This window comes from Elgaria multicarinata, chromosome 3 (genome assembly GCF_023053635.1).
Source record: "Elgaria multicarinata webbii isolate HBS135686 ecotype San Diego chromosome 3, rElgMul1.1.pri, whole genome shotgun sequence".
Lineage (NCBI taxonomy): Eukaryota > Metazoa > Chordata > Lepidosauria > Squamata > Anguidae > Elgaria > Elgaria multicarinata.
Genome location: NC_086173.1, coordinates 165,118,959 through 165,133,644, shown reverse-complemented (window position 1 = coordinate 165,133,644; position 14,686 = coordinate 165,118,959). Strand labels below are relative to the sequence as shown.

General features: G+C 44.2%; 1 protein-coding gene across 4 annotated transcripts in view; it reads left to right on the top strand.

The window, feature by feature from the left end:
* LOC134396416 (H-2 class I histocompatibility antigen, Q10 alpha chain-like) overlaps window positions 1-14,686 on the top strand; it is a 73,517-nt gene that overhangs the window by 16,257 nt on the left and 42,574 nt on the right. The window contains exons 5-10 of one of the 4 annotated variants that reach the window (XM_063122908.1): window positions 423-506; window positions 2,245-2,277; window positions 4,633-4,665; window positions 6,478-6,510; window positions 7,201-7,233; window positions 7,753-9,173. The exons of 2 other annotated variants lie outside the window; for them this stretch is intronic. In XM_063122908.1, coding sequence (XP_062978978.1) covers window positions 423-506; window positions 2,245-2,277; window positions 4,633-4,665; window positions 6,478-6,510; window positions 7,201-7,233; window positions 7,753-7,766 — 230 coding nt within the window. In that variant the 3' untranslated portion in view covers window positions 7,767-9,173. Of the gene's footprint in view, window positions 1-422; window positions 507-2,244; window positions 2,278-4,632; window positions 4,666-6,477; window positions 6,511-7,200; window positions 7,234-7,752; window positions 9,174-14,686 lie in introns of those variants that run through there. One more of the 4 variants, XM_063122909.1, reaches the window with a different exon arrangement.

Sequence of the window (14,686 nt, the reverse complement as noted above, 5' to 3'; positions counted from 1 at the left end):
GTTGTGGGCTCTTCCACACTAGAGGCCTTCAAGACACAGCTGGACAGCCATCTGTCAGGGATACTATAGGGTGGATTCCTGCATTGAGCAGGGGGTTGGACTCGATGGCCTTGTAGGCCCCTTCCAACTCTGCTATTCTCTGATTCTATGGCATAAAATTACACTATTATATGTGGACACATATAATTTTATTTAAAAACCCATTCAAATTAATGAAGAAGAAGGTTTTGAGAGCTTCTTTTAAGTCTTCTGGTGTCGGGCTGTGGTGGGCCTTGAACGGGAGGGAAATTCTTCATATCTTTGCCACCACAAAGGGGGCCATAACGTGTGTGAGGTCCCAGGTTCACTACTTGCCATATCTCTGCATGAGGTGCTTGAGAGCTGTTGCCGGTCTGAACTGATACATGTTTGTCCCCTTTTAGCCATCATGCCGTTCATCACGGGAGCCATCTTGTTCGTCCTGCTGTCGGCTGTTCTCATCTCCTTGACTGTGAACATAATTATCAGTAAGTCGATGACTTTGCTGGGCTGTATGTTCCTGTGTGTCATTCTCTTGTAGGCTCCCACTGAGAATCATTGTGAAGCCTTCATGACAGTAGCAGCCCCATGAATACCGTTTTGGAAAAGGTCTGAATGTAGGCCGTGGGTCACTTCCATGCTCCCCTTGTGTCCTGGCATAGAGAGCCTTCCTTTGGTCATTCACATTTAACAGGGAAGCCACACAACAGCATTGTCACCCCAAAGCCTGTCACCCACCCACCTTTTGAAGCAAGGTTGGTTGTCTACATATGGGGGTCCTCTGCTAACGGTGAACCTGCGAAGTCCAGACCACAGAATCTAAATTCCAAGAGGCTGGAAGGTTCCTGAGCATCATCTAATTTAACTCCTGATGTTAAATTTCCTTCCAGCACCTACTGAAAACCTCATTGTTCCAGGAAGCCTTCCCTTAATCACCAGCTGTAGGTTCATTGCACTTTGTTGCTTTTAAAAATGTACTTTTATTCAGGTTTTTATTCTTTTATTCGATTTGTACACCACTCTGAAATCCCCTTGAACAGGGATCGGTGTATAAATATTGTAAATAAATAAATAGGCCTGTCTCAAATTGCTCTGATGGTTTGTCGACAGGGCCAAAAGCAAAAGCAAAACCCAAATACGCATGTTTAGGAACTGCAGCCTTATTTTGAACCGAATGCGATAATGAAGAAAAGTGGTCTGTGTGTGTGTGTGAAAAGAGGCGCCCTACCTTTTGTGTGAAAAGAGGCACCCTACCAAACAACAGAATGAAATTTAATAGGGATAAATGCCAAGTTCTACATTTAGGGAATAGAAACCAAAGGCACAGTTACAAGATGGGGGACACTTGGACCAGCAATACTACAAACGAGAAGGATCTTGGAATTGTTGTAGATCACAAGCTGAATATGAGCCAACAGTGCGATGTGGCTGCAAGAAAGGCCAATGCTAGTTTGGGCTGCATTAATAGAAGTATTGCTTCCAAATCACGTGAGGTACTGGTTCCTCTCTATTCAGCCCTGGTTAGGCCTCATCTAGAGTATTGTGTCCAGTTCTGGGCTCCACAATTCAAGAAGGATGCAGACAAGCTGGAACGTGTTCAGAAGAGGACAACCAGGGTGATCAGGGGTCTAGAAATAAAGCCCTATGAAGAGGGACTGAAAGAACTGGGCCTGTTTAGCCTGGAGAAGAGAAGATTGAGGGGAGACATGAGAGCACTCTTCAAAGACATAAAAGGTTGTCACACAGAGGAGGGCCAGGAACTCTTCTCGATCCTCCCAGAGTGCAGGACACGGAATAATGGGCTCAAGTTAAAGGAAGCCAGATTCCGGCTGGACATCAGGAAAAACTTCCTGACTGTTAGAGCAGTGCGACGGTGGACCTAGGGAGGTTGTGGGCTCTCCCACACTAGAGGCCTTCAAGAGGCAGCTGGACAAGCATCTGTCAGGGATGCTTTAGGGTGGATTCCTGCATTGAGCAGGGGGTTGGACTTGATGGCCTTGTAGGCCCCTTCCAACTCTGCTATTCTATGATTCTACCGCTACTAATAAGAGTTGTCTGGGAAGCATCTGGGCCCTTCTTCCTGGAAACTGCTAGGGAGACCCTGGAAAAAACACTGGAGATGGGTGTGTTCTAGGGTCCAAGAACCCTGGCTCATTGTAAGAGGAGGGGTTGGATGATCTTTGGGGATCCCTTCCAGCTCTTTATTTTCTGATTCTGTCTTTGCAGGGAAGAAGAAAATGGGATATCTCCACCACCAAAGTGAGTATTTTCTCCCTCTTTGAAATGTTGTTTCAACACTATTGAAAAGCAGCTGATAGTTTTCATAAATGAAGAGATTAACGCAGTTGTCATGTGTGTGAGGTTCCAGGCATTTTGGCTTCTTCCAAACTAGGTATTTATTAGGGTATCACTGTACCTCATTCACTTACATTTTATATGTGGCACCCAAACGAAGTTGTCATTGTTTTTAACCCTCCCATACTTTCCCAGGGCTCCTTCTATCATTGTGTGTGTGTGTGTGTGTGTGTGTGTGTGTGTGTGTGTGTGTATAGGAAGTCTTTTTTGAAAAAAGCCTCTACAGTTCACTGTAACTTTTGTGGTGGGCTCCATTTTATAGCCCCCATCATTTTTTTAAAGCAATCCTTTAGTGTTAAAATGTTTTTCCAGTTGTAATTTTGAAAAAAAAATATTAGTGAAATATTGCTTAAATGAGTGTTATAATGCTAAACTTTTTTTTTTAAAGGAAATATTCCTTTGCATTTGCCACAATTTTAAAAATATGCGTTTCCCCTTATTTATTTATTTATTCATTACATTTCTACACCGCTCAATAGTCTACATCAGCCTTCCTCAACCTGGGGCGCTCCAGAGGTGTTGGACTACAACTCCCAGAATGCCCCAGCTGGCTGAGGCATTCTGGGAGGTGCAGTACAACACATCTGGAACGCCCCAGGTTGAGGAAGGCTGGTCTACATGAACAAGTCTAATCTATAGGAAGATATAAAAGGCTGAGTTAAAAGGCTTTCAAGTATTCTCAGTACCTGCTAGGAAGGATCAAAAGTAAGGATCAAAAGTAAGGGGGGGAAGTCTTGCCTTTTGGGGTGTCTGCCAGTCTGAATGTTGAGATCCAGGAACTGGAAATTGACTCACCATTTTTGCAGGTTATTTAGTTGACCAACTTGAAGGGAGTTAGACTTTTGTGTATAAATGTGTACATTCCCTCAAGAGGATCTAAACATTATGCCTCTAATACTTGAGACACTTTAGAGTCCCTTTTGGAAATTGCGAGGTTGCGGAGCAAAGAAGAGACAGTTTAAAAACCGTCGAATACCTGTGGAGCGGAGAGGAGCCCTCTCGAAGCTTTATTCTGTTTTTGGATAACTGCTCCATTGTAGACTATGGAAATTAACAAAAATGCTTACAGCTCCGTCATTTTTAAAGATAAGAGAGGGAACTTGGTAGGGCTTTAGCCTTGCCAAGTTCGAATCAGATCCGTTCATCCCTTGATTTTTAGGAATTTTTAAAAGTTGGAATAACTGCTCCATTGTAGTCTATGGAAATGAACAAAAATGCTTACATCTCTATCATTTTTAATGCTAAAGAGATTAAACTTGGCACCATGATAGCTCTTAAGTAGAACTTCAGCCATGTCAAGTTTGAAGCAGTTCTAGGGATTTTTTTTAAAGTTCAAGATTTTAACATTTTTTAAAAAATCCACTGGAGTTGTACCCTTCAAACTCAGGTTGTCAAACCTCCTCTTTGAGGTCTTGCACCTTGCGAAGTTTCAGCCCTTGACATCAAGGGGATCTCCAATTTTACCTGGGTGGGCGCGAGTTAAGCGAGTGTGGGGCTGCCCTTAAAGCTGCCAGTCTGGAGCTAGTGCAGAATGCAGCAGCTCAGCTGTTGTCGGGAGCTGTCCTTTTCCATCATGTAACTCCTCTGCTGAGGGAACTGCACTGGCTGCCTATTCGCTACCGGGCCAGGTTGAAGGTTCTTGTACTTGTGTACAAAGCCCTGAACAACTTGGGACCAGGATACCTGAGAGAGCGCCTTCTCCCTTACCAACCTGCCCGGTCACTGAGGTCCTCCGAGGGCCTGCTCCTGGTGGTTCCACATAGATCTATCATGTGATTAGAGTCCAGCAGGGGAAGGGGCTTCAGTGTGGTGGCCCCTTCTCCTACGGAATTCCCTGCTTTTGGAGGTCAGGCAGGTGCCAATTTTGTATTCCTTCCAGCGCCTCCTGAAAACGTCGTTCCAGGAAGCCTTCCCTTCCACCTGCAGTTTATTTTGCACTTTGTTTCTTTTCAAAATATACTTTTAATGTGTTTTTATTCCGTTTTTATTCGATTTGTCCACCGCTCTGAAATCCTTGAATGGGGATCGGTATATAAATATTGTAAATAAATAAATAAATAAATAAATAAATAGGCCTGCTGGCTGGGACATTCTGGGAGAAGCAGTCCAACACATCTGGAGCGCCCCAGGTTGAGGAAGGCTGTACTAGGGAGATGCGTTGGTTCCAGGGTCCAAGAACCCTGGCTCTTTGTAGGAGGAGGGGTTGGATGATCTCTGGGGATCCCTTCCAGCTCTTATTTTCTGATTCTGTCTTCGCAGGGAAGAAGAAAATGGAAATTGTCGACTGCCAACGTGAGTGTGTTCTCCTTCCTCCCCTCTCCTTGCCTTTGCCAGAGGCGGCAGCGGCAATTCCGAATTGGTGCTCCTTCCCATGCAGATGTTGGGAAGGAGTGCCAATTCGGGAGCCTCGGGGCGCAGACCTGCGGCCGTCAAAACGGGGGCCTGGTTTGCTCTAACGTAAGCCTGTTGCTCTTGTCCATTTAAAGTAGAGGTTCTGGTCTTTAAAGGCGTAAGTGGTTTGAGTCCAGGTAAAAATGCAACAAAGAGGTGATAACCTTAACCTAACACAGTATAAATGAAAACAAGAAAGTTAAGGAATCAGGTAAAAAAATGCCATTTTATATACTAAAATACAATAATACACAACAAGACAGAATGCTAGACAAAAAACGCTCAGTAAACTTGATCCATTTGGCCAGACACGTTTCTATGATAATGATAATTTGTATCCCGCCTTTTGCCTAATACTGGGCCTCAGTAATAATATGAGCATCGGCTGTTTGGAATACCTTCCACGGGCTTCCTTTGAATATTTGGACTCAAACCGTATATTGTGGGGAGTGACATCTGATTTCGTTTAATGTTTGGAACTTTTAAGTCAGCCCCGAGAGAAAATAGCCCACGGCACTAATCAGCCTGTCACACCGGCCATTGAGGAAGACCAAGGCGCGAAACGCGTCTAGCCAAATGGATCAAGGTGACTGAGCCTTTTCTGTCTAGCATTCTGGTTGTCTTGTTGTACTTGTGAAATGCTCTGTGTATGTTATTTTTAACATATTTTAGTATATAAAATTGCATTTTTTTACCTGATTCGTTAACTTCCTTGGGTCCAGGGAAGCCTTCATCCATACAAACCTGCCTGGATTCTGAGAGCAGCAGCAAGCTTTCAACTCTGAAGCTACGCCGGGGTAAAGCGCCCGTGTAGACGAGCCCCAGGCTTGGGGTCGTGCCACAGCCGGGCACACTCTTAACTTGGAAAAAGCGGCTTATACGTTCCATAAATAAATAGGTAAAAATAAACACAGTCGCTGGTGCGTGTAAGAGTCCTGCTCCCGGTAAAGACGTTCACCTGTAGAGCCCTTAAGCTGTCGACACCCTCATGGGTCCCACTTAGTGTGAAGTACTCTGACAAAGGTGGGACGCTCGTGAAAATATTCAGCCAGGTGCCTCAATACGTCCCTGACTTGTGAAGAGATTCATCTTGTCCAAGAAACTCAAACGATGGCCCTGCGTGTGGCACCTGCCCCCAAGAAGGTGCAGCAGTCATAAACACCTGGACTTTGGCTCATTTATGGGCTGGCTGGCTGTGAAGCTCTGAACAGGAAGGCCTTTCGCAGCAGTTCAAACCACGTCCGTAGTGCATCTGGAGGGACCTTTCTGGAGTCCCCCCTTCTGCCTCTGGGCAGGCTGCTGGAGGGAATCTACATGTCATACTGAAGGCGCATGCTTCCACCGAGCTCTCCTACCCGGGTCGTTCTTATTCCGGCAGCAGGAGGCCGGCGGGGAGGTGACGGCGGCAAGGACGCGGCCGGATTCCCCAGCCGCCTCCTCCTCCGTCTCTTCTGGGCTGCAGGTAGGCAGAATCTACACCATCGTTTTGGGGGCATACTGGGGGCGCATGCATGCGCCTTCAGTACGACGTGTGGATTCCCCCCTGGATGGATTTGCAGTGGTTTGTGGCGAAAGCAAATGTCCAAACTTGAAGCGATGGGGAAAGAAAGACGCTGTGTATTTGGGCAGGGGAGGGGTAGAATGGGACTGGGGAGATGAGGCGGAGGAGTACTCCCCCAGGTGTTGATTTCATCTCTTTGCTTCCTTTTGCAGCAAACATACAGAATTACATAAAGTCTGACGAGGGTAAGTTTGTATCTGAAGGTGAAGAGGGTGGTCTTGGGCATCCCTTTCGAAGATGGGGGATCTTGCCACAGGTTCTGCAGGGAACGGGCCCCAGTTTTAAAGGGCTTCTGCTTTCCTGTGGTCCGAACCTCGGAGCTTCCCAAGAGTCAAATAATCTGGGCTGAGAAGGACGTCTGCCACCCTTTCATTCAGTCCGTCTGTGGTCTCATCTGAAGTCATGGAGGATCATAGAATAATAGAGTTGGAAGAGGCCTACAAGGCCATCGAGTCCAACCCCCTGCTCAATGCAGGAATCCACCCTAAAGCATCCCTGGCAGATGGCTGTCCAGCTGCCTGAAGGCCTCTAGTGTGGGAGAGCCCACAACCTCCCTAGGTAACTGGTTGTCATGGAGGATCTCCTTCCTCTGTTATGCTGAAGGACACTCTCTACCCAGGGTCTGAAGGAGAAGGGATTCCTCCTCCAGATCCAGCCACTCAGTGTCCCTGTGGACTTTCTGCCTTCCTCCACGAAGAGTGCAGTTAGGCTGACCTCTTTGGTACGTGTGTCTTCTAGCTCTCTGCTTCTAGGACGTTTTCTGTATGTAGCTTGATATGTCAAGGGATGGGGACTTCATCTGCAGGGTGGGACTAGATGGCACTCCCCACTGCAAAAACAGTGATATTGATTCTCTTCATTTTCTCCTTTTGCAGCACTCAGCACGGGATCTGACAGCTCCGAGAAGCGTAAGTTTGTACGAGCACCCATCTAAAAATGAAATCTTGCAACAGACTCCGCTGGGAATGTGCCCACATTTCAAAAGGGTTCCGCATTCCTTCATCCCAAGCTTCCGTGCTTGCTAGGAGTTAACATAATCTGGCCTGAGAATGACTTCGCTCTGTCCATCGGAGTGGGTGGAGGATTTCCTCTGTTACTTTAAAGGAGCTTTATTGCCCAGGGCCTGAACGAGAAACTTATTTGGGGTTCAGGGTGGGATATACCCTCCAGATCAGTCGGCGTAGTGTCCCTGTGGGTTTTCTGCCTTATTGGCTTGGACCGTCTTCTGCAGGCACCTCCTGGTGCTCCACCGTCTCTCTGCTTCTAGCATATTTTCTGTACGTGGTTTGATATGTCAGGGGATGACGGGATCTTCTGCAGGGTTGGACTAGAAGGCCTTGGGGTCCCCTCCAGCTTCATGATTTTAAATCCCCCACATTGACATCTATCACATCGGATTAACTTTTCACTCTCCTTTGTTTTTGCAGAGCTTTTGCAATAAGATGGAGCCCTTTGAAGTTTTTCTGTGAATTATCTATGCAAAGGCCTCCTGGTAGCCTTCAAAATTAGGTTCAAAATCTCCGCATTCCCCCCGCCACCTGCAAAGGCCCTCCCGTGGACGGGCAAGCCAACACTGATGTCAGTGTCTACGTTGTTAAATAAATAAAAGAATGGCGCATCTCAGGAACAGCTTTGGAGGGCCATCGGTGGGCGGGCGCACGCTCACAGCACCACTGGAGACATCGTCACGGTGCTGGCTACACAGCTCAACTCCGGGCCTTTGCTCCTGGCGGGTCACTTACCTGCTCAGAGAGGTGGCAATAGTGGAACACCTGCGTCCCCCTTGAACAGTAGTTCGACTTCTGAAGTTTGATAAAAAGTTTGATTTCTGTGCCACTTCGCGCACTGAACAGTACCACCACCAAGGCTCATGGAAATGCCCTTCAGTCAACTACTGGCCTCTTCAAACTCTCCATCTCTCTTCTATATGTTTAAGACACCATGTTTGAGAAACGACCGTCATTATCTACCCAGTTCCCTGAAGCATCTGAGGTGGCTAGACCTTCATATCCCAGCAGGAGAGGGAATGCCTGCCTCAATCCTGTGCGGTTTCTGCTGCAATTCAGTCCCTGACCCGACCTGACCCAGAGCCTTATAAGAGTATCTGATGTTCCAAAGCCATCTTCCCTGCAAACCTGTTTGTCCATCAAGAGCCAGAAGGCAGCAACGTCTGGAACTGGAAAAACAAGAGAAGTTCAACCTGACTAGCCACGGATAACGCCTACCATGAAAAATGTAGGAAAGAGTTCGTGAAGCTATGCAAAATAAGGACCCTAATTGGAATGCAAATGAAGCTCAGCCTCTAACCTTATAAAAACCACTAGAAAATACCATTTCTGCTCAATTTGATGTGTAACAATGTATCCAGCAGAAAAAGTTCCATCCGGAATTACACTTTGGGATTTCCGAGGAGTTTAAATGGAACAGATTTTTTTTTAAAAAAAAATCATTTAAAGCCTCTGTTAATGTGTGGCTATCCTTAACTAAGCCTGTGTAGTTTAAAACCTATTGGAAAATTACTTTCCAATAGATATTTCAGATTTTTCGATTTTATGGAAACGTTTCTTTTCGCCCCATGTTGGTTAGCTTTTCCCCTCCCTGTTTGTTTGCTATTGTGATTTTAGAATGTAAGCCATATGGCAGGGTGTTTCGTATTCTTATATCAAATTTACTGCGTGGTTTTATCCTGGTTGTGCTTTTTATACTGTATTTTGTAATTGTGCTTTTAACCTGTTGGTTGTTTTATTGCGGTTTTAATTTTTGTAAAATATTATGTTGTATTTTGTTCTGTACAGCACCATGAATGTTGATGGTGCTATATAAATAAATATGAATAATAATATTAAAAGCTATAAGTGAACTGTTGAACACAATTCAAGAAGGACGCAGACAAGCTGGAGCATGTTCAGAGGAGGGCAATGAGGATGATCAGGGGTCTGGAAACAAAGCCCTATGAAGAGAGACTGAAAGAACTGGGCATGTTTAGCCTGGAGAAGAGAAGATTGAGGGGAGACATGATAACACTCTTCAAATACTTAAAAGGTTGTCACACAGGGGAGGGCCAGAATCTCTTCTCGATCCTCCCAGAGTGCAGGACACAGAATAACAGGCTCAAGTTAAAGGAAGCCAGATACCAGCTGGACATCAGGAAAAACTTCCTGACTGTTAGAGCAGTACAACAATGGAACCAGTTACGAAGGGAGGTTGTGGGCTCTCCCACTCTAGAGGCCTTCAAGAGGCAGCTGGACAACCATCTGTCAGGGATGCTTTAGGGTGGATTCCTGCATTGAGCAGGGGGTTGGACTCGATGGCCTTGTAGGCCCCTTCCAACTCTGCTATTCTATGATTCTATGTATGTGTCAGCAAAACAAGGTATTCAAAAAGTATTTAAAACTCAACAAGGGATCAAACCTCCACTACTAAACTTGGAGAACTCCCCCTTCCCCAGTTCTCATAACAGCCTTCTAAAATCAAGTCTCTAGTAATTTCCAAATGTCAATTTTGATTTGGTACAATTTATACACTGTTCCCCACCCCCAACCGTCCCCCCATTTTTGGAAAAGAAATAATGGACCCGAGGAATGGAAAAAGCAATTTGTGAAGCTCAGATGTGAAGGGGTTAAGTCTTGAATACTAAGAATTCTAAAAGTATATTACCTTTTAAAGTTTGGGACAGGATGCATTTACACAGCCTGTTTCTATACTAAATGTTCTATATAATAAGTAATTTGGACTTGTGCTGGCATTAAAATGCAGGTTCAGCTGTATAAATGCTTGGTATTTCAGAAATCAACATGGAGAGGTTTGTTGACAGTACCATGCTCCTAGACAGTCTTCTCTGCTTACTTTGTGATCATAGCTTTAAGCAAACCTATTCCTTGACTTAGTGAGTCACCCAGAAATCTAACACATACATTGCATTGTCAAATACCATGAAATACTATTATGGGGTGTGTGTGGACACACACCATACTCGTTGTATTGAGTACACTGTTTGATTTTGTGACTCTGTAATTATGTGTAATTTTAAATTGGGCAAACTGTAAATAAAAAAAAGGAAACCTTAAAAAAAAAGATTAAAAATAATGTCCTTTATGATTGAGCAATCAATAAATGATCACCATTTTTTTTTAAAAAAATCCTTGAGTGCACACCCTAATGAAATGTGCTGCGTCCACCTACGCTCTCACGACTTGTTCAAACCCTTCTTTGCCATTGCATGATTTCTCGGAAACTACCTGATCCTGTTTCTGCTGGGCACAATAAGGGTGATAACACTCAACCACAAAAATTCACTTAGAGTAGACGCAATATATTAGAGATATAGGTGATATATACAACATATATATACAGTTTGTAATCAATCTACAGAACAATTTCTCCTAGCTGGCACATGTTCTTAAATCCCTTTAAACAAATCCAATAGTGCAAAACCGCCACAATAAAAATTAATAAAGAAAAACAGAAACAGAAATAATGTCCAATGTCACCAGCACTGAAGTACAAAGTAGCATTTTACTTTTTTACAAAACTGCGTAAGAGCAAAACTTTTAGATAATAATAGTTCAGAAGTATATCACTCCACACATGCACAATGTCAGGCGTCTAGATGGCATTCATAAGGCGTCTATTGAACATTCATAATAAAGCGTCTAATAAATAAAGTATATTAAAAATTCATAATAAGGCATCTAATAAATTCATAATAAGGCGTCTAATAAAACAGTTGTCCGGTACATATCCTGTTTCGAAGTATCTTCGTCAGTTGGACGCAACTTGTTCATAAAGGGAGACGTGGCTGTACATTTAGGGTGGAACCCTCCAACATTGTCACCATATCATTTTCACGTTACAGACCGTTTCAGAGCATTATCTGGCGGTCTGAAACGTGAAAATGATATGGTGACAATGTTGGAGGGTTCCACCCTAAATGTACAGCCACGACTCCCTTTATGAACAAGTTGCGTCAAACTGATGAAGATACTTCGAAACAGGATATGTACCAGACAACTGTTTTATTAGACGCCTTATTATGAATTTATTAGATGCCTTATTATGTATATTTAATGGAATTGTTTTATTGTAAAGCGCCTCGATGTCAGAAATGGTGAGCCGGCGCTATAAAAATGCTTTAAATAATAAATAAATAGTATATAGGGAGAACATGATGAAATTCCCTCTTCGTCACAGCAGTGAAAGCTGCAGGAGCTATACTAGAGTGACCAGAGGGCAGGGCACCTGCAGTTTTCACTGTTGTAATGAAGAGGGAATTTCACCAGGTTCCCCATATATGCAAATGACACCTGCTGAAATTTCCTTTTCAATACAACTGTTAAAGATACAGGAGCCCTGTCCTCCTTTTCATATGGTCACCCTAACTCAAGGAAGTTTCTGGGTGGATTGCATGATGCTGGGAACAAACAGGATGTCTCCCATGGTTCCTACCCCCTTCTGTTTTTTTGTTTTTTTAAAAAAAGAGAGGGAGAAGCAGGAATAAACTAAAGGTGTGAAATCGGTAGTGTGTAAAGCTGACATTGCACTCCAAACTTGCTGAGGAAGGAATTTCTGTGTCTGCGATGGAAAAGAGGGCAAAATGCATCCCTGCAATAAAGGGAGGCAGATCTGGGTTACTCCCAAGTAAGGGAGACTCTTCATTATGCTATATTAGAGTTGCGCTCGTGATTCTTTTTCATTTTTTCTTCTTTCGGTTAAGTAAGTCCCATTGTGTTCAATGGAGCTTACTCCCAAATAAGTGTGTTGAGGGTTGCAGACTTGCAATACACAATTCCCCAACCCATCCTTTGCACATGTGCCAGGGAGGGAGGGAGAGAGGCGCTGCTTCGAATCATGTCTATTGTTTAAAGGAACCCTGGGAAACAGCAGGATCTTCATACTTGTTGCTCGTCTTCTCCCATGTAATGCAGCCCATATCAATTGTGCCAAAGAACCAGGAAGAACAACAGCCCTGGGTAAGCAACACGATTAATGGTGAGTTGCTCAAAAGATGCCAGAATTGGTTTGTTGATATGGATTAACACAACTGCCTGGATTTTTGAACTCTCCTCACATCAAAATTTACTACACAAGGCTTTTATTCTGCAATTGCCCTGTCTCCTTTGTGGGGGTGTCTTAGGGGGTGGTAGTGATGGCAGAGACATCATTGCCTTCCACTCATAGTCCTCAAGTGTTTTCTCACCACTTCTTCCATCTCTTTTCTTACCACCAAAAAAGAAAAAACATGTTGAGAAAAAGATGGAATACCTGCAAAATGCCTTCTAATTAGTAGCGCTCCATCTGGAAGCACCTTTTGAAGCCGCCCAGAGAGCCCTGGCTATGGGAGCGGTATGTAAGTGTAATTAATTAATTAATTAATTACCTGTTTCAGCTGGGATGTTAAAACATGAAAGATGTTTGAATACCTGCCACAGTTCTAACGGGAGCCGTTGGTGGCACTGCCTCTGATCTTTGCCATCAGAAAAGAGGCAGGCTTCTTTCTTGTCCAGTGAACATGGAGCCCATCATGAGCAAAGCCACTATGTACTCTGCACATGCACAGAGACATGCTGTCTTTACACTGCTTTCTTTCAATAGCTGCTTTCTGTCAGGGAGAAAAGATGCACTGAATATGCTCAGAGACATCTGTGCCCTCTGGTCCATCAAATAAAATTTATTTATTTATTTATTTCATTTTTATACCGCCCAATAGCCGAAGCTCTCTGGGCTGTTCACAAAAATTGAAACCATAATAAAACAACCAACAGGTTAAAAGCACAAATACAAAATACAGTATAAAAAGCGTAACCAGGATAAAACCACGCAGCAAAATTGATATAAGATTAAAATACAGAGTTAAAACAGTAAAATTTAAATTTAAGTTAAAATTAAGTGTTAAAATACTGAGAGAATAAAAAGGTCTTCAGCTGGCCACGAAAGGAGTACAGTGTAGGCGCCAGGCGGACCTCTCTGGGGAGCTCGTTCCACAACCAGGGTGCCACAGCGGAGAAGGCCCTCCTTCTAGTAGCCACCTGCCTCACTTCCTTTGGCAGGGGCTCACGGAGAAGGGCCCCTGTAGATGATCTTAAGGTCTGGGCAGGTACATATGGGAGGAGGCGTTCCTTCAAATAACCTGGCCCCAAACCGTTTAGGGCTTTAAATGTCAATACCAGCACTTTGAATCGGGCCCAGACCTGGACTGGCAGCCAATGAAGTTGTAAAAGGACTGGCGTAATGTGAAAATCAGCCCCTCTTATCAAGAAAGGGCACTCTTACATACTCAGACCTGCTTTGCTTCTAATGTCCTTCTTTCAAAACAAACTTAAGAACATAAGAATTCTGCCCTGCTGGATCAGACCAAGGGTCCATCTAGCCCAGCACTCTGTTCGCACAGTGGCCAACCAGCCATCAGCCAGGGATGAACAAGGCAGGACGTGGTGCAACAGCACCCTCCCACCCATGTTCCCCAGCAACTGGTGCACACAGGCTTACTGCTTCGGATACTGGAGGTAGCACGTAACCATCAGGGCTAGTAGCCCTTGATAGCCTTTACCTCCAGGCATTTATCCAACCCCCTTTTAAAGCCATCCAGATTGGTGGCCATCACTACATCCTATGGCAGTGAGTTCCATAATTTAACTCTGTGCTGTGTGAAAAAGTGCTTCCTTTTTATTTGTCCTGGATCTCCCACCAATCAGTTTCATGGGATAATGACCCCATTGAGTTCTAGCATTTTGAGAGAGGGAGAAAAACTTCATTCCCCTTGGTGAGGGGTGGGTGGGTGGAGAGTTCTGCATTTTCAGCCAGACAAAGACCAGCTGAGGTCTCATCAATTGCCAGGTGTATCCTCCACCATGAAGGACAAGATAAATTGCAAGCAGAGCGGGGGGACGGGGGCAGTTGGATTTTTAGGGGACCTACTCCGAGTCCCCCTGGTAGAGTTGCTTGATTTTTCTGTTGTTGATGATGAATTTGCCCATTGAAAAGCACGTAAAGCATTCCTGGATGTGAAGAAGTGATGTCTTATGTACGTCTTGAATAAAAGTGCTTGCCGTTACCTTTTTTAGAAATCGTTCTAGTTCATATGTATTTAGAACTGATTAAAAATACTTTTCATACGGTCACCCTATGTACTGGACAACTGTTTTATTAGCCGCCTTATTATGAATGTTTAATAGACACCTTATGAATGTCATTTAGACGCCTGACATTGTGAACGTGTGGAGTGATATACTTCTGAACTATTATTATCTAAAAGTTTTGCTCTTACGCAGTTTTGTAAAAACGTAAAATGCTACTGTGAACTTCAGTGCTGGGGCATTGGATATTATTTCTCTTTCTGTTTTTCTTTATTAATTTTTGTTGTGG